The sequence below is a fragment of the Lissotriton helveticus genome, chromosome 8 (assembly GCF_964261635.1).
Source record: "Lissotriton helveticus chromosome 8, aLisHel1.1, whole genome shotgun sequence".
NCBI lineage: Eukaryota > Metazoa > Chordata > Amphibia > Caudata > Salamandridae > Lissotriton > Lissotriton helveticus.
In genome coordinates, this window is record NC_136069.1 from 1,728,428,911 (window position 1) to 1,728,448,429 (window position 19,519).

At 52.5% G+C, this 19,519-nt stretch overlaps 1 protein-coding gene across 3 annotated transcripts in view; it reads right to left on the bottom strand.

Moving 5' to 3' along the window:
• Positions 1–19,519, bottom strand: part of LOC144773668 (uncharacterized) — a 106,165-nt gene that overhangs the window by 18,284 nt on the left and 68,362 nt on the right. For all 3 annotated transcript variants that reach the window (XM_078658816.1, XM_078658817.1, XM_078658815.1), the window contains one exon: positions 18,923–19,112. In XM_078658816.1, coding sequence (XP_078514942.1) covers positions 18,923–19,112 — 190 coding nt within the window. The remainder of the gene's footprint in view (positions 1–18,922; positions 19,113–19,519) is intronic.

Here is a 19,519-nt window from a genome sequence, read left to right on the forward strand (position 1 = left end):
GGGGTTAGTGCGTAGCACTACCCTATTTGGATGAATCTGAATGAATGGCTCTTGGATTGTGAGCGCTTGTAGCTCACTAACACGCCTCAGTGACGTGATAGCTATTAGGAAAGCCACTTTCCACGTTAGGAACTGGAGTTCACACGAGTGCAGTGGCTCAAAAGGTGGTCCCATCAGTCTGGTGAGGACCACATTGAGGTTCCACACCGGAGCTGGTGGTGTTCTTGGGGGAATGACTCGTTTCAGGCCTTCAAGAAAGGCTTTAATGGCAGGCACTCTGAAGACAGAGGTGCTGCCTGTTTTGAAGGTAAGCCGCTATGGCGGATAGATGTATCCGAATGGAAGTGTACGCTAGATTGCACTTGTAAAGATGCAACAGGTAGCAAATGATGTCAGGGATAGATGCATCTAGCGGGTTGATGTCATTGGTAGTACAGTAAATGACAAAACGCTTCCATTTCGCAGCATAGCATGCTCTGGTAGTTGGCTTCCTTGCCTCCTTGATGATGTCCATGCATTCTGGAGGTAGGTTAAGGTATCCAAACTCTAGGACTTCAGGAGCCAGATCGCCAGGTTGAGCTGTTGCGGATCTGGATGCTGAATTTCTCCATGGTTCTGCGTTAAAAGACTGGGCGTGAGGCGCAGTCTTTGATGCGGCACCACTGAGAGTTCGAGGAACGTGGTGTACCATGCTTGGCGCGCCCACGTTGGAGCAACTAGGATGAGAGTCATCGCGTGCTGCCTTAGCTTTCTTGCCACCAGCGGTATCAGAGGGGCTGGCGGAAAAGCGTACGCAAATTTGCCTGACCAGTTCATCCATATCGCATTCCCCTGCGACTGTGGGTGAGGGAACCTGGCGGCAAAGTGTTGGCATTTTGCGTTTTCTTTTGTGGCAAACAGGTCTATCTCCGGATGACCCCACTGCTGGAAGAACGGGTGGAGGACAGATGGGTGTATCTCCCACTCGTGCATTTGATGGCTGTACCTGCTGAGCAGATCCGCCATCTGGTTGTCCTTCCCTGGGAGGTGTTCTGCCATGAGGAAAATGTTCCTCTGAATGGCCCACTTCCACATGCTCTGAGCCAGATGAGACAGCTGTGGCGAGTGGGTGCCTCCCTGCTTTTGAATGTAGTACATCGCGGTCATGTTGTCCGTCCGGACTAACACTACCTTGTTGCACAGATGTACAATGAAGGACTTTATTGCCATGAAGATTGCCATCAGTTCCAGATAGTTGATGTGCATCTTCTGTTGCTGCGTCGTCCATAGTCCCTGCACTGTGTAATCGAGCAGATGAGCTCCCCATCCCTGGAGGGATGCGTCCGTTGTCAGGGTAATCTGTGGCACTGGCTCTTGGAACAGTCGGCCCTTGCAAAGGTTGTGTGGAGTCCACCAATGCAGAGAGTCGTATGCCCGACTGGTAACCAACACTAGGTCTGTCAATTGCCCTTGAGCCTGTGTCCACTGATTCGCTAAGCACTCCTGGAGCGGGCGCATATGTAACCGTGCGTGCGGGACTATGAAGATGCAGGAGGCCATCATGCCTATCAACTGCATGAACACTCTCGCTGGAAGCGAGTGTTGTGGTCTGAACTTTTGGATCAGAGACTGCATGCTGTCTATCCTGACTTGGTTTGGCTGAGCCATGGCCGTCAGGGTGTTGATCGTCGCACCTAGGAACTGCCGGACATGTGCTGGTTGTAGATGCGACTTTGGGTAGTTCAGCGAGAAACCCAGATTGTGAAGAAGGTGAATTGTAGTCGACATGTCCGCGGCGCACTGTTGCTCCGACTTGGCTTGCACGAGCCAGTCGTCCAGGTAGGGGTAGACATGGATGTTCCGCCTCCTGAGGTGCGCTGCTACTGTCGCCAGACACTTGGTAAACACCCTTGGGGCTGTGGTGACTCCGAAGGGTAGTACCTTGAACTGGTAATGCTCGCCTTGAATAGTGAACCTGAGGTATTTCCTGTGGGACGGGTGTAGTGGAATGTGGAAATAAGCATCCTTGAGATCTAAGGTTGCTAAGAAGTCCCCTTGGTTTAGCAAGGGAAGAATCTGTTGGAGAGTGAGCATGTGGAAATGTTCTGATAGTATATACAGGTTGAGGGGACGTAGATCTAGAATAGGTCTGAGAGATCCGTCCTTCTTCGGAATAAGGAAGTACAGGGAATACACCCCTGTACCTTCCTCTCCCACCGGCACGAGCTCTATTGCGCCTTTTTGCAGCATCACCACTACCTCCTGCTGCAATAAGAGCAAGTGCTCTGCGGACATAGGTCTTTGCCTTGGCGGGATGTTGGGTGGAGTGGATTTCAACTCTAGGCAATAACCATACTGGATTAGTTGTCGCACCCACCTGTCTGTGGTGATGTTTCTCCAGACGGGCAGGAACTGCTGCAGTCTCCCCCCGACAGGTGTTAAGTGGTCGGGGGGCAGTGACAGAGAGTCACTGTTTGCTTGGGGTAGAGGAGCGGGAGCTGTTTCCTCTGCCGCGACCTCTGTTGCTGTTGTTTCTGTAACCTCCCTTGTTCTGTTTCGTGAACGAGGATTGTGCTCCTCCTTTTGAGAACTGAGATTGTTGACCCATTTGTCCTCTGGTGACTCCACGTGCACCTGAGCGACGAAAATTGCTGCCACGAAACTGTTGTGACTGTAGGGCCCCCATGGACTTAGCAGTCTCTGTGTCCTTTTTTATTTTCTCTAGGGTGGTGTCAACATCTGGACCAAACAGACTATCAGGATTGACTGGCTGATTAAGAATTGTTGTCTGAATATCCTGTTTAAACCCTGAGATGCGTAGCCACGCCTGTCGTCTCAGCATAACGCTAGTGTTGATAGCTCTAGCAGCTGTGTCTGCTGCGTCAAGGGCACACTTGATGGCTGCGTTTGAGATTAGCTTCCCCTCCTCAATAAGCAGTTTAGTGCCTTCTTGGAACTGTGGAGGCAGGTGTTGTATAATCTGTTCTAGGGTGTCGTAGTGCGCCCTATCGTAACGCGCTAAGAGTGCCTGTGTATTGGCAATGCGCCAAAAGTTTGATGCCTGCGCAGCTACTCTTTTGCCCCCTGCCTCTAGCACTTTAGACTCCTTATCCGGGGGAGGAGCTTCACCCGTGGTTTGGGAGTTGGCACGTTTCCTGGCATTGGCGACCACAAGAGAGTCCAGTGGCAACTGTCCCCGAATGTATGCGGGGTCTGCAGGTGCAGGTCTGTACTTATTTTCAATACGTGGATTGACCACTCTTGCTCTTGTAGGCTCCTTAAATATGTCCCCAGCATGCTTGAGGACTCCTTTAAGCATAGGCAGAGTCTTTACTGTCCTTTCAGAGACTGAAAATGTGTCGAAAAGGAAGTCTTCCTCAACCGGGTCAGCATGCATGTCCACATCATGATTGGCTGCCGCCCTTTCGAGTAGTGCATGAAAACCTGCTGAATCCTCAGTTGGGGATGCACGTGCATTAAAGAGCTGCGGGTCTTGCCCCACACTGTGGGTGCCTTGGTCACCAGTGTCATCATATGAATCCTGTTGCGCATCAGGTTCGTTGATAGGGAAATTGTATTGCTCGTCCTCATCATACCCCTCACCCGCAGAGTGTTCTGGTGAGGGAGTAGGGCTCCGTCTCGGAGGAGGCTGGATTGGTTCCATGAGGCCTGAAGCATCAAGGGGCACCCTCTTCTTTTTCAGTGGGATGACATATGAGTCCACTGACTCCGAAGTGATCTTCCTCTTATAGAGGGTCAGTTTCCCTGTGTCAGCGTCGATGAAATGCTCTGAATCATCCTCAGATTCGAGTACCCGACGTGGAAGAGGGCCAGCCGGTGAAGAAATCACCTGTTTCGGCGCCGATTTGGTGGAAAAGGCTTTCGGCGCCTCCTTCGGCGGCAAAATAAAGAGAAGCTTCCCAGAAGGTTTTGCTGGATTGTCCTTTTGCGGCTGCGGCGATGGTATCGGAGCCGACGGAGCAGAGGCCTTCTCCCTGATTCGCTGTAGTGATTCGGCGATGGGGGACGTCTCACTCACAGTTTGTTTTGGCGCCGTCGAGGATGGTCTGATCTTTCCCTCGGATCCGACGTCTTTGTGGGCCTTGTGCGCTTTGGGCGCGGATCCCGTCGTCACCGACCCCGATTCCTGGGACCGGGGCGTCGACGTGGCAGTCTTCGACCCGTGCGCTTGCGTAGCGTCTTTGGAGCTGGCTTTGGCGTGCTTGGACGGCGGCGCAGCCGTCGATCCGTGCCGACCATCGTTCTTAGAGGCCCCCTCCACTGGCGTCGATTTCGATTTTGCAGCGGCGGAATCGACGGCCTTTTTCGACTTCTGCGGACCGGAGGTCGACGGAGTCGATGGAGTAGCGGGCACAGTCGTTTTTGCCGGTACGGCAGCCATCTTAGGGACACTCGAGTCCTTAAGTTTCAGTTTCGTTTTCGGGTCGGCCATCTTAGGTGTTGTCGATCCCGATGGTTTCGGTTTCGAAACAGTCTGCTCGGCAAGTAAGTCCGTGGCCGGGCCAGAAGGCGGGGCCGTGGCTTGCGGCAACGGGTCTTGGGTAAGGCCAACAGGCGATCCCGTGACCCGGTCGGTATCTTCGTAACCTTCGGGGCAGAGCTCGTCCCCCGAGCTATCTGCCGCGGCCCCATAAATCTCATCGTCGTCCCCTACCTCGTCGACGTATTCAAGGCCTTGACCCACGACTCCGTCGTCGTCTCCCGGATCCGCCTCGACCTCCGTCTCGGGTGGGGAGATTTGAAGATGATGACCCTGGTCCTCTTCTTCCTGGTCTCCGAAGATGTTCTCCGGATCCGGGGCCGCTTGTCTAGCTTCCATGCGCACCGCGCGCCGAAGCTTGAGAGTCTTCTTTGAGCGGAACTGTGCACATGCCTTGCACTTGCCGTCGTCGTGGTCAGGCGAAAGGCATTTGTTACAGACGGGGTGTAGATCGATGTGTGGGTACTTGGACCCACAAAGCGGGCAGTACTTAAACGGGCTCCGCTCCATGTCCGAAAAGTTTTGCAGTCGTGTTGCGATGAGAAGGCCTCAAAGTCCAGAAAGCGAATGAAAACTCCGCTTATTCCGGCTCCAAGAGACGGAAGACTCGAGACCGTGCGCAAACAATACCGACGCAAAAAATCGAGGCCTTTTGGCCGCTAAAAGTAAGGTTTTCTCGGTTTCGACAGAAAGACGTCGAGACCACATCCGAACCCAATGGCGGAAAAAAACAATCTGGGGATGGAGCCGATGCCCATGCGCACTGTAGTCCAGGGGAGGAGCCACCCATCTCAGGATACTTCGAAGACTCTTCCAGGACAACAATGTGCGATCATCCGGACCCAACACTAGGCGGCGATCTAATGCTAAGATATGAATTTAGCAGCCCACATGCCTCGAACATAATGGACTTTGCTCTTCAGGAAATATGTACGGGCTAAAAACATAAAACGTGCCTTTTCAAACATTCACTCCCTCAAACGCATGCTCTCCTCCTCTTCTTAGGGTGTCTTCTACGTACACAAAAAACCCTCTATAGGCATCTGTTGCCTGCTCTACCCTTCTTTCTCACTCGCTCTTTCAACAAATGGCTCTTCCTCTTTTTCCTCTATTTGCTCCACTGTTAAATGGATCGAAAAAATACTGACTTAAAATGTCATCTTTTTCAGAAGTGCAGCTGGGTGCAATGCAAAAGGTCTCACATTCCTGAAAGTTTGAGCCATTTGCGTTGCAAATAATAATGCATCGCCAATAGTTCAAGCTTTCAGTAATGCGAGACCGATTGCATTGCAAATGCTTGTTTACGTGCTCTCCACTTTGAACTCAATGCCATTCAGATTTGGGCTGAATGGAGAATGCACTGAGAGCTTTGGCCTGGGATGCTGTGTCCAGCAGGGCTGCGGCCTGGCCCCGATTCTATTTCTTCTGTGCGTAAATGGCCTGGACACTGCCCTGGCTGCTGCGGGCAAGGACACGCCGACGGTCAACGTGTCCCTGTCCTTTTATATGCTGATGATGCGGTCTTAAAGCCAACACAGGAATCCAACAAAAGCTTCAGGCCACGAGGTGCTCTAGACATTAAGCAGATCCTCCAGGATTGCAAATAAATTGTGAAATTGGCAGTTTTGTAAAAAGGTTGCGCTTGTGTGGTTATCTCGCTCCACAGAGATGTCCTGGGCCCCTAAAGTTTCTTTTTTGTTGGAAGTAGAATACTGTACGAGGAAGCGATCGCTAACTCTAAACTTGCAAAAGCACAGGAAATACCAAGAACTAACAACCGGTTAAGGTTCCAGGGGACGTTTCAAACGCCATTTTCTTCCATACAAAAATATATATTTTTTAAACTGAACTGAAAAAAAGCATGAAAGAATGGGGAAGGGAGGGCGACGTCACAGTCGGAACATAGATGAGAAACAAAAAAGGAGTAATCAACAAGAAAAACAAACCAATAGCTCCCCTCGCTGAGGGTTATGCCATCTGTGGCGGGACAGATCTGCCAAAAATTGCAGGACGAGAAAAATGGAGTTTTTAGATGTTTGCCTGACTTATCGCCTACGTCACTACCATACTCGGTCCATGAGAAAAATTAATCTTGGTATGTCCCGGTGTTAGACCTGGCATCTTCTGGCGTCGTTACTGCAGTCTTTTTGTTTTGGACCTTCTGTTTTTGACTGTGTGCTGAACTTTGTTTTTGCTGGTTTTAGGACTCTGGGCACTTTACCGCTGCTGCCCGCTGCAAACGTGCCTGTGCTTTGGGTCTAAAATGCAATGGGATTTGTTTTCTCCAGGGTTGACATCTTTTATTTACTAGTAAGACCCTAGAACCGTGCACTGAATGTGCCCGGGGCCTGTACACGGGCCTGCAGCACTGACCGTGCCACCCACACGAGCAGCCCTTGAAACCGCTCTCAGGCCCGCCTCTGCAGAGCCTGGGGGGCAGTTAACTGCCATTTCCACCTGGCAAGTTCATCTACTTGCCAGGCCCATACCCTCTCTTTTATTACATTTAAGGCACCCCTAAGGTAGGCCCTAGGCAGCTCCATGGGCAGGGCGCAGCGCATTTAAAAGGCAGGCCACATACTTGTGAGTTTTACATGGCCTGTGTTAGACCTGTCTGGATTTTTTGCGCAGTCCCTCCTTATTATTATTTATTTTGTCCCCTTTTTGCCCCTCATTCCCTTAATATTTGTGTGTCTACTACTTTTTATAGGTGTTGGCCATGGGGATAGGTGTTCTTTTTCCCCTCATGGTTTTTCCCCTCAGGCCCAGAGGCCTATTCTGTCAGGAAATGGCAGTAATTCACAAAATGGAGGGCTCTAACTGTTTTCAACTGCCACATCCTAGACTGCCCCATAGGATAACCATAGGCTTTCCAGAACGTTCTGGACCCTACTAGACCCTGGGTGGATTGTCTATAAAAGGGCAGGGGTCAGGAGGCCATTTTGTATTGACCAGAGTGTGGAGGAGTGAGGCAGTGGTGAGAGGAGGAGGACGCACTGGGAACAGGTAGTTTGTCCTTGTGACAGACAGCCACTACAGGGAGACGTTCCCCCTTCAACCCCTGACCAATCCCTCCCAACCGCCTTCTTCTACTGCAAAGATCGATCTACCTGCGGTGGAAGTCCCCCCCCCCCCCTCTCTAATCCCTGGCCCCCAGTGACCACTGTGGGACGCTCCTGCTGAGAGACTTCACCCTATTCCCCCATTAGCGGAGCTTTGCCTACCAGCGTTGTGGAGGGAGTGAATCCAAGCCGGGTACTGTACTTCCCTGCAGCTGTGAGGGGGAGGCGAGCGTCTGCCGAGCCTTCGTGGCCTGGGGGAGTGAGCGTTCCGCGCTGACAGCGCCTTCTGTGGAGCCAGGTGAGCTGAGAGACTGTGGGCATAAGAGCGGTGACAGGCGGCGCCAGGCGGGAACACTAGTCCCTCGCGCCCGCGCTGCCCCGCTCCGTGACTGTGAAGGAAGAGCCGGTGACGCAAGGCCTGCGGGAGGCGGGGCCGGGAGAGGAGGTGTCTCAGAGGCGAGTCGCCTCAGTGTGCAAGCGGCTGGAAACGTGTGTGAGAAGCGTCAGGGAGACGCGCAGGCTCCTGTGTAGCGTCTCAGCAGGACGCGGAGAGCTGCTCTTCTGCCCTCGTTCCCTGCCGCCAAGGAAGCCCTCGCCTAGCCCTGTGACAAGGTAGCGTGGCTGCACTGAAGGGGACCGGCAGGGAAAGCAAGCCGACCTCGAGGAGCTCCTCATTCGAGCCTTTGTTCCTCTCCACCCCCAGCAGTACTGTGCAGTGTGGAAAGGGGATCATCAATGAAGTAAGGAGAGTGGGGGTGTGAGAAAGTCGATGAGCAGGGAACCTCTTCTACCAGCAAAGAGTCCATGAGTCTGTAGGGGATTTCTGAAACCTTACCAATTGTCCTCAGGGATTACAGGCAGACAGGAACCTAAAGAGTCTGATCAAGAGATATCAGAGGAGTAATCCCAATCAACCTACTGGGTGTCATCTGGGGTTGATTGCCTGGAAGAAACCTACCTCTGCTGACCTCGCCAGTCTGCCCCTAGATTAACTGTGATTATTGATCTTCCCCACTTAAGTCAATGGATTAATGACTGTAACCTCTGTTACTATAAAGTGTGTGGGACAGGGGGTTATATGTGGAGGGAGTTACAGTTGATTTCTTCAGTGATCAATTGACCTGCGTTTTCCCTTTATTTGAATTGTAATGTTATGAAATTGTAGCACATAGAAAGTCTATTGTGACTCCTACTGAAATTGAAAATGTACTAAAGTGAACTGTGATGCCAGTAATGTATTAATTTGGTAACCTGGAAAGTAATAACATTTATTTTCAATATAAGCTGTAAAATACTAAACTGCATTTTTGAACCAGAAAACAGAATATATATATTATTTTTATAAAGCAGTACTTATTTTCCTATACTTTGGTGTAGTGTTGTTTTTGTGTGCTATTGCGTGGCTTTACTATTGGGTGGTTTGCAACCTTTGCACTGTGCCTCTAGAATTGCATGCCTTACCCCTAGGCCAGGCTACCCTAGGTAACCTGTCATCCCAGGTTCCAACATTTGGTGGCAGCGGTGGGATACTGACTTGGTTGCAGCTACTCACTAGTAATTCAACGCAATACACTAACCTACACCAGGAGTTTTCTCCTTGCGGCCCTCCTAATTTGAATTTTGTTTTTTCTAAATTTATTTCTGGTGGTGGGTGGAGGTTAACCTCAGGTCACTTCTTGGTTTTCTCCTGTGAGTTGATTCTATCCCATAGCGAAAGATGGAATTGAATTTTAACGAGCTGGAAGCCAATACTGTGGCCCAACTTAGAGATTGGTGTCCGCATCAAGGGGTATTTTTTAATAAAGGTGCCAAGAAAGGAGAGTTGCTGACAAGCATAAGGGCATGGGTGGAAGCTCATTTAAGGGAGGAACCAGAAACTGAAGAGGGTGACGGGGACACTGTCCCTGAGGCTGCATTGTTGAACCAAGTGGGAAGTGGGAATCTGCTGACAGGTCCCAGGATACCTTCAAGGGCAAGCAGTAGCGTCTCAGACAGGGGTTTAACTGAAGCCGAGCTAGAAGATAGGAGGGAGGAGAGGAGAATGAAGTTGGAATTAGCTAGGATGGATATGGAAAGGGAGGAAAGGAGGTTAGCTCATGAGCGAACCATCAAGGAGATGGACCTACAAGCCGTACTAAGAAGGTCTCCCAATCCTGATAATGGTGGCAGCGAAAATAAAGTGAACACCAGGGAATCCCGACCCTATTTACCTAAAGATGTCATCGCTAGCTACACCCCAGGTGATGACATTGCCAAGTGGTTGGCCGCCTACGAAGTTTCTTTAAGGGCTCATGGGATCTTAGAAACTCACTGGGGAGGTGGGCTGTATAAATACATGCCACCTGCTGGCAGAGACACCTTGTTGGCTCTGGAGCAGGATGAGCAAACCCACTACCCTGCAATGAAGGTGGCACTGGTGAAAAAGTTTGGACTTACCCCTGAAAGGTACAGACAGAAATTCAGGGGAAGTCACAAAATGAGTACCCAGAATTGGGTAGACTTTTTAGACTACGCCAAGAAAGCTTTGGAGGGTTGGGTCAAGGGCAGCGAGGTGAAAGACTATGAGGGGCTGTACAATCTATTTTTGAAAGAACACCTCCTCGAGAAATGTTTTCCCGAGTTGCGCCAACACCTGGTGGAGAGCAAGCTGACCGATCCCCGGAAGCTTGCAGAGGAGGCGGACACTTGGGCAAGTACCCGGGTGTCCTCAAAGGGGACTGGAGGGGATTCTCAAAAAGCCGGACAGGGCGCCCCCCAGAAGAAGGAGGGAGGAGATAAAAAGAAGGAGTTCTCCAAAGGTTCCCAAAATAATTTCCAAGGTAAGGGAGCAGGTTTCACCCCTAGGGCAAACCCGCCCAGAAACCCTAATCCTGGCCAAAGCCAGCAGCCAAGGGTTCTCCACTGTTTTGAATGTGGTGGTGTTGGACATTATAAGGGAGATGTCAGATGCCCAAAGAGACCACCCCCTTACACCGGAGGAAAGTCACCGGGAGTAGCTAGTGTAGCGCTCGGGGAGGAGTTGCCCTTAGATAAGGGGGGTGAGTGGGCGGGTGTCACCTTAGTGTCCCTGGGAGAGCGGGAGATGGTACCAAAGATCCAGGTGCCCCCAAATACTACAAAGTATGGGCAATGGGTTACCATCAATGGCCAAAGAGGGGAGGCTCTGAGAGATACAGGAGCCAGTATGACTATGGTGAGAAGTCAACTGGTGTCTCCAGAGCAGGTTGTTCCTAATGTACTCCACCCCGCCGCGATGGCTGACGGCAGAATGGGCCACTATCCAGTGGCTGAGGTTCCCTTTGAGTGGGAAGGGGTTGCAGGTTCACTTCGAGTTGCCGTAAGCCCTGCCGTGCCAGTTGATTGTCTATTGGGGAATGACATGGAGCACAACACTTGGAGAGAGGTGGAATACCGGACGCATTCTGCGATGCTGGGTACACCTGACTGGGCCTGTGTAAGCACACGGTCTGCGACTGCCCGGAGAGGGAGTTCGCCTGGGTTGGAGCCTGGAACAATGGCCCAACCCGCTGCCAAAAAGGGACAGACTCGGAGACAGGGACAGCCTGCTTCGGCTTCCACGCCCCATGTGACAGATCGGCCACCTGCGGTGGTAGGCCAGGAGTCCATGGAGGGGGGAGTAGACTCTCTGGAGGATTTACCCATCCCTGCTGAATGGCATGTGGAGGGAGGACCTACCAGAGAGGAATTCTGTAAGGGGCAGAGGGAGTGCCCTACCCTTGAGGGACTGAGGCGTCAGGCTGAAGCCCAGGCAGCAGGTGATGTTACGGGACACTACCATCTTTACTGGGAGGATGGACTCCTCTACAGTGAACCCAAGGTACCCTTACCTGGCTCATCAAGGGCCTTGGTGGTCCCGCAGCAATATCGAGCCTTTCTGCTGGAATTGGCTCATGCGATACCACTGGCAGGACACTTAGGCCAGGACAAGACCTTTGCACGGCTTGTCCTCCACTTCTACTGGCCACAGATGAAAGTGGCGTCCACCACATACTGTAGGACATGTGTATCCTGCCAGGCTACTGGGAAAACAGGGGTGAAGCTAAAGGCTCCCCTGGAACCACTTCCAGTCGTTAGCACCCCCTTTGAAAGGGTGGGCATCGACATTGTAGGGCCATTGGATCCACCAACAACAGCTGGTCACAGGTTTATCCTGGTTCTGGTGGATCATGCCACACGGTACCCAGAGGCCATCCCTCTGAGGACTGTTACTGCACCTGTGGTGGCTAGGGCCCTGATGGGAATCTTTACCCGTGTAGGATTTCCCAAGGAGGTTGTGTCCGACAGGGGGACCAACTTCCTGTCAGCTTACATGAGGACCATGTGGAAGGAGTGTGGGGTGACCTACCGGTTCACCACTCCTTATCACCCCCAGTCCAATGGACTGGTTGAGAGGTTTAATAAGACCCTGAAGGGCATGATAAGAAGTCTGCCGTAGAGTTTACGGAGGAAGTGGGATGTCCTCCTACCTTGCTTGCTGTTCTCTTACAGAGAGGTGCCGCAGAAGGGAGTGGGCTTCAGCCCGTTTGAATTGTTGTATGGGCACCCTGTGCGTGGGCCTCTCAGCCTGGTGAAGGATGGATGGGAGAAGTCTCCCAGAAAACCTCCCCAGGATGTGGTGAGCCACATGCTGGCCTTCAGAAGCCAGATGGCCAAGTTGTGGAAGCAGGCTGCTGACAACTTGGAGGCCAGTCAGGCAGTCATGAAGGAATGGTACGACCAAAATGCTCACCCGGTGGAGTTGGAGCCTGGCCAGAAAGTTTGGGTGATGGAACCTGGAGAGCTAAGTGCCCTTCAAGATCGTTGGACAGGCCCATTTGAGGTGTTGGAGAAGAAGGGTAAGGCCACTTACTTGGTGGATCTTAAGACCCCGCGGCAGCCCCTACGGGTGTTGCATGCCAATCGCCTCAAACCCCATCATGAGAGGCCAGAGGTCATCCTGATGCTGGTGACTGATGGTGCTGAGGAAGCAGAAAGCGAGCCTCTCCCAGATCTCTTTTCATGCCAAGAGAAGGATGGGTCGGTGGAGGGAGTGATTCTCTCCCCATCCCTAACTCCTGAGCAACGAGAGGATTGCCGCCAGGTATTGGGGCAGTACTCTTCGCTGTTCTCCCTTGTCCCGGGAAGAACCCACCTGTGTACCCATGATGTGGACACAGGAGACAGCCCCCCAGTGAAGTCCAAGACCTACAGGCTGTCGGATAAGGTGAAGGCTAGCATCCATGGCGAAGTTGCCAAGATGTTGGAGCTAGGAGTGATAGAACCTTCCAGCAGAAGGCTAGCATCCATGGCGAAGTTGCCAAGATGTTGGAGCTAGGAGTGATAGAACCTTCCAGCAGCCCTTGGTCCAGTCCGGTGGTGCTTGTCCCAAAAGCCGCCCCACCGGGCACCACACCAGAACTGAGGTTCTGTGTGGATTACCGAGGACTGAACTCAGTTACAAAGACTGATGCTCATCCAATCCCTAGGGCGGATGAGTTAATTGACCGGCTAGGAGCTGCCCGATACCTAAGTACCTTTGACCTCACTTCAGGGTACTGGCAGTTCTCCTTGACAGATGGAGTAAAGGAAAGGTCAGCCTTCTCCACGCCTGAGGGACACTTCCAGTTCTGTGTGATGCCCTTTGGGCTCAAGAACGCCCCTGCCACATTTCAGCGACTGGTGAACCAGGTCCTCTCTGGAATGGAGAGTTTCTCTGCTGCTTACCTGGATGACATTGCTGTCTTCAGTAGCAGTTGGGAGGACCATTTGCAACATTTGCAAGCAGTTCTCCAGGCTCTGAAACAAGCTGGATTGACCATCAAAGCCAGCAAATGCCAGATTGGGCAGGGGTCGGTTGTGTACCTTGGACACTTGGTGGGTAGGGGGTCAGTGCAGCCCCTGCAGGCGAAGATTGAGGCAATCATGGCCTGGGAACCCCCCAAGACACAGACTGAGGTCCGAGCTTTCCTGGGCCTCACAGGTTACTACCGTCGCTTTGTGAAGGGGTATGGCACTATTGTAGCGCCCCTCACAGAGCTCACCTCCAGGAAACAACCTCGACGGGTAGTTTGGACAAAGGCTTGTCAGCAAGCCTTTGAAAAGTTGAAGCAGGCAATGTGTGAAGCACCGGTCCTGAAGGCTCCCGATTTCTCCAAGGAGTTCATTGTCCAAACAGATGCATCCGAACATGGCATTGGGGCAGTGTTATCGCAACTAAATGAAGAGGGCCTGGATCAGCCTGTGGTCTTCTTATCCAGGAGACTGCTTCCCCGGGAACAGAAGTGGAGTGCAATTGAGAGGGAAGCTTATGGGGTGGTGTGGGCTCTGAAGAAGCTGCGGCAATACCTCTTTGGCTCGCACTTCCTGGTTCAGACTGACCACCGCCCCCTTCGTTGGCTGATGCAAATGAAGGGGGAAAATCCCAAGCTGTTGAGATGGTCCATCTCCCTACAGGGAATGGACTTCCGGGTGGAACATCGGCCTGGAGTGGACCACGCCAATGCAGACGGTCTCTCCAGGTATTTCCGCCTTAGTGATGAGGACTCCCAAGGGGTTGGGTAGTTCTCCCCACTTTCAGCTGGGGGGGACGCGTGTTAGACCTGTCTGGATTTTTTGCGCAGTCCCTCATTATTATTTATTTTGTCCCCTTTTTACCCCTCATTCCCTTAATATTTTTGTGTCTACTACTTTTTATAGGTGTTGGCCATGGGGATAGGTGTTCTTTTTCCCCTCATGGTTTTTCCCCTCAGGCCCAGAGGCCTATTCTGTCAGGAAATGGCAGTAATTCACAAAATGGAGGGCTCTAACTGTTTTCAACTGCCACATCCTAGACTGCCCCATAGGATAACCATAGGCTTTCCAGAACGTTCTGGACCCTACTAGACCCTGGGTGGATTGTCTATAAAAGGGCAGGGGTCAGGAGGCCATTTTGTATTGACCAGAGTGTGGAGGAGTGAGGCAGTGGTGAGAGGAGGAGGACGCACTGGGAGCAGTTAGTCTGTCCTTGTGACAGACAGCCACTACAGGGAGACGTTCCCCCTTCAACCCCTGACCAATCCCTCCCAACCGCCTTCTTCTACTGCAAAGATCGATCTACCTGCGGTTGAAGTCCCCCCCCCCCCCCTCTAATCCCTGGCCCCCAGTGACCACTGTGGGACGCTCCTGCTGAGAGACTTCACCCTATTCCCCCATTAGCGGAGCTTTGCCTACCAGCGTTGTGGAGGGAGTGAATCCAAGCCGGGTACTGTACTTCCCTGCAGCTGTGAGGGGGAGGCGAGCGTCTGCCGAGCCTTCGTGGCCTGGGGGAGTGAGCGTTCCGCGCTGACAGCGCCTTCTGTGGAGCCAGGTGAGCTGAGAGACTGTGGGCATAAGAGCGGTGACAGGCGGCGCCAGGCGGGAACACTAGTCCCTCGCGCCCGCGCTGCCCCGCTCCGTGACTGTGAAGGAAGAGCCGGTGACGAGAGGCCTGCGGGAGGCGGGGCCGGGAGAGGAGGTGTCTCAGAGGCGAGTTGCCTCAGTGTGCAAGCGGCTGGAAACATGTGTGAGAAGCGTCAGGGAGACGCGCAGGCTCCTGTGTAGCGTCTCAGCAGGACGCGGAGAGCTGCTCTTCTGCCCTCGTTCCCTGCCGCCAAGGGAGCCCTCGCCTAGCCCTGTGACAAGGTAGCGTGGCTGCACTGAAGGGGACCGGCAGGGAAAGCAAGCCGACCTCGAGGAGCTCCTCATTCGAGCCTTTGTTCCTCTCCACCCCCAGCAGTACTGTGCAGTGTGGAAAGGGGATCATCAATGAAGTAAGGAGAGTGGGGGTGTGAGAAAGTTGATGAGCAGGGAACCTCTTCTACCAGCAAAGAGTCCATGAGTCTGTAGGGGATTTCTGAAACCTTACCAATTGTCCTCAGGGATTACAGGCAGACAGGAACCTAAAGAGTCTGATCAAGAGATATCAGAGGAGTAATCAATCAACCTACTGGGTGTCATCTGGGGTTGATTGCCTGGAAGAAACCTACCTCTGCTGACCTCGCCAGTCTGCCCCTAGATTAACTGTGATTATTGATCTTCCCCACTTAAGTCAATGGATTAATGACTGTAACCTCTGTTACTATAAAGTGTGTGGGACAGGGGGTTATATGTGGAGGGAGTTACAGTTGATTTCTTCAGTGATCAATTGACCTGCGTTTTCCCTTTATTTGAATTGTAATGTTATGAAATTGTAGCACATAGAAAGTCTATTGTGACTCCTACTGAAATTGAAAATGTACTAAAGTGAACTGTGATGCCAGTAATGTATTAATTTGGTAACCTGGAAAGTAATAACATTTATTCTCAATATAAGCTGTAAAATACTAAACTGCATTTTTGAACCAGAAAACAGAACATATATATTATTTTTATAAAGCAGTACTTATTTTCCTATACTTTGGTGTAGTGTTGTTTTTGTGTGCTATTGCGTGGCTTTACTATTGGGTGGTTTGCAACCTTTGCACTGTGCCTCTAGAATTGCATGCCTTACCCCTAGGCCAGGCTACCCTAGGTAACCTGTCATCCCAGGTTCCAACAGCCTGGTAATGAAAAAGTTCTAAATTAGTTTTTCACTGCAGCAAGGCCTAACTTTCCCACAGGTAGGCATTGGAGATGCCTTCTAAAATCAGACCCCCCAGGATATTGCTGAATAAATTGGTAAATTTAGCGGCACAAAAACACAAATTTAGCAGCACAAAAATTTAAATTTAGCGGAAAATAATTGGTTTCTTTTTAAAACCAAAACAAAAATTGACCCCAGCAGGTCCCAATGCATGCCCCTGGGCAGCGGGCCTAAATTCTTTCATTAAAAACAAAACAAACTAGCGCCCCAGCGGAAAATCTGGAGGGTCTGTGGAGAGGGATGGTGCAGAAAGAACACCTCTCCCACACAGCCCTCCATGAAAGCACGCCTCCCACACACGGCCTTTTATGAAAGCACGCCTCTCCCACACAGCCCTTCATGAAAGCACGCTTCTCCCACACAGCCCTCCATGAAAGCGCGCCTCTCCCACACAGCAATTCATTACAGCATGCCTCTCACACAGCAATTCATGACAGCACGCCTCTCACACACAGCCATTCGTGACAGCACACCTCTCCCACACAGCCATTTGTGACAGCACGCCTCTCCCACACAGCCCTTCATGAAAGCATGCCTCTACCACACAGCCCTTCATGAAACCACGCCTCTCCCACACAGCCCTTCATGAAACTACGCCTCTCCCACACGGCCCTCCATGAAAGCACGCCTCTCCCACACGCCCTCCATGAAAGCACACCTCTCCCACAAAGCCCTTCGTGAAAGCACGCCTCTCCCACACAGCCCTTCATGAAACCACGCCTCTCCCACACGGCCCTTCATGAAAGCACGCCTCTACCACACAGGCCTTCATGAAAGCACGCCTCTACCACACAGCCATTCGTGACAGCACACCTCTCCCACAAAGCCCTTCATGAAAGCACGCCTCTCCCACACAGCCCTTCGTGACAGCACGCCTCTCCCACACAGCCCTTCATGAAACCACGCCTCTCCCACACTGCCCTCCATGAAAGCACGCCTCTCCCACACTGCCCTCCATGAAAGCACGCCTCTCCCACACGGCCCTTCATGAAAGCACGCCTCTGCCACACAGCCCTTCATGAAAGCACGCCTCTCCCACACTGCCCTCCATGAAAGCACGCCTCTCCCACACTGCCCTCCATGAAAGCACGCCTCTCCCACACTGCCCTCCATGAAAGCACGCCTCTCCCACACTGCCCTCCATGAAAGCACGCCTCTCCCACACTGCCCTCCATGAAAGCACGCCTCTCCCACACTGCCCTCCATGAAAGCACACCTTTCCCACAAAGCCCTTCATGAAAGCACGCCTCTCCCACACAGCCATTCGTGACAGCACGCCTCTCCCACACAGCCCTTCATGAAACCACGCCTCTCCCACACTGCCCTTCATGAAAGCACGCCTCTACCACACAGCCCTTCATGAAAGCACGCCTCTCCCACACAGCCATTCGTGAAAGCACGCCTCTCCCACACAGCCATTCGTGAAAGCACGCCTCTCCCACACAGCCATTCGTGAAAGCACGCCTCTCCCACACAGCCATTCGTGAAAGCACGCCTCTCCCACACAGCCATTCGTGAAACCACGCCTCTCCCACACTGCCCTTCATGAAAGCACGCCTCTCCCACACAGCCATTCGTGACAGCACGCCTCTCCCACACAGCCATTCGTGACAGCACGCCTCTCCCACACAGCCATTCGTGACAGCACGCCTCTCCCACACAGCCCTTTATGAAACCACGCCTCTCCCACACGGCCCTTCATGAAAGCACGCCTCTCCCACACAGCCATTCGTGACAGCACGCCTCTCCCACACAGCCCTTTATGAAACCACGCCTCTCCCACACGGCCCTTCATGAAAGCACGCCTCTACCACACAGCCCTTCATGAAAGCACGCCTCTCCCACACAGCCATTCGTGACAGCACGCCTCTCCCACACAGCCCTTTATGAAACCACGCCTCTCCCACACGGCCCTTCATGAAAGCACGCCTCTCCCACACAGCCATTCGTGACAGCACACCTCTACCACACAGCCATTCGTGACAGCACGCCTCTACCACACTGCCCTCCATGAAAGCACGCCTCTCCCACACAGCCATTCGTGACAGCACGCCTCTACCACACAGCCCTTCATAAAAGCACGCCTCTCCCACACAGCCATTCGTGACAGCATGCCTCTCCCACACAGCCCTTCATGAAAGCACGCCTCTCCCACACAGCCATTCGTGACAGCACGCCTTTCCCACACAGCCATTCGTGACAGCACGCCTCTCCCACACAGCCATTCGTGACAGCACGCCTCCCCACACAGCCATTCGTGACAGCACGCCTCCCCCACACAGTCCTTCATGAAAGCACACCTCTCCCACACAGCCCTTCATGAAACCACGCCTCTCCCACACGGCCCCAAACAGCCCTTCGTGAAAGCACGCCTCTCCCACACAGCCCCAAACAGCCCTTCGTGAAAGCACGCCTCTCCCACACAGCCCTTCATGAAAGCACGCCTATTCCACACAGCCCTTCATGAAAGCACGCCTCTCCCACACAGCCCTTCATGAAAGCACGCCTCTCCCACACAGCCATTCGTGACAGCACGCTTCTCCCACACAGCCCTTCATGAAAGCACGCCTCTCCCACACAGCCCCAAACAGCCCTTCGTGAAAGCACGCCTCTCCCACACTGCCCTCCATGAAAGCACACCTCTCCCACAGGCCTCCACGAAAGCATGCCTCTCACACCCAGCCCTCCATGAAAGCAGGCCTCTCCCACACACACCTATGAGTTCTGCAGGAAGGTGCTCACCTGGGAACAGCTGGTCCTGCAGCTGCTTCTTCTCCAGCTGCATCATGAGCCAGCACACCCGATCACTCAGTCGGCTCTCCCGTTTCTTGACGTTCCGCAGCCTCTTCAACAGCTTCTCCTCCGTTTGCAGAAAGGTGTCCAGGACCATCTTCAATGCCTTGGAGTCACTCGCACAGTAGTAATTGTGATCCTGAAAGAAAAGCATAATTGAGTGAGCTCGCTAGCAGCTCTGTGAAGAGCCGGGACACTCGGACACAGTTGTAGCTTTGAACTTAACACTACTGTTTCCTAAATAAAGAATTTAATTACCAATTATCAAATTAAGTGAATTCAACTCCACCATAATTTACTCAGCCTCTGACTACATGCCCCTTCAGTGCTCAGGGTGAAACCAAGTTCAGTGAGGCGGTTTTCAGGGCACCTGGTGTCCCAATGCACCACCACCATCTCCTACATGCCATTAGAAACATTTTGCTAAGTTTGTAAAGTCATGTTTATGCATGCACCTACAGATCCACTGCTAACAAGACAACTCCCACGGAAGAGTAATAAGTCAAGCACCTGTTTATCCCGGCCTCCCCACATGGGCCTAAATCA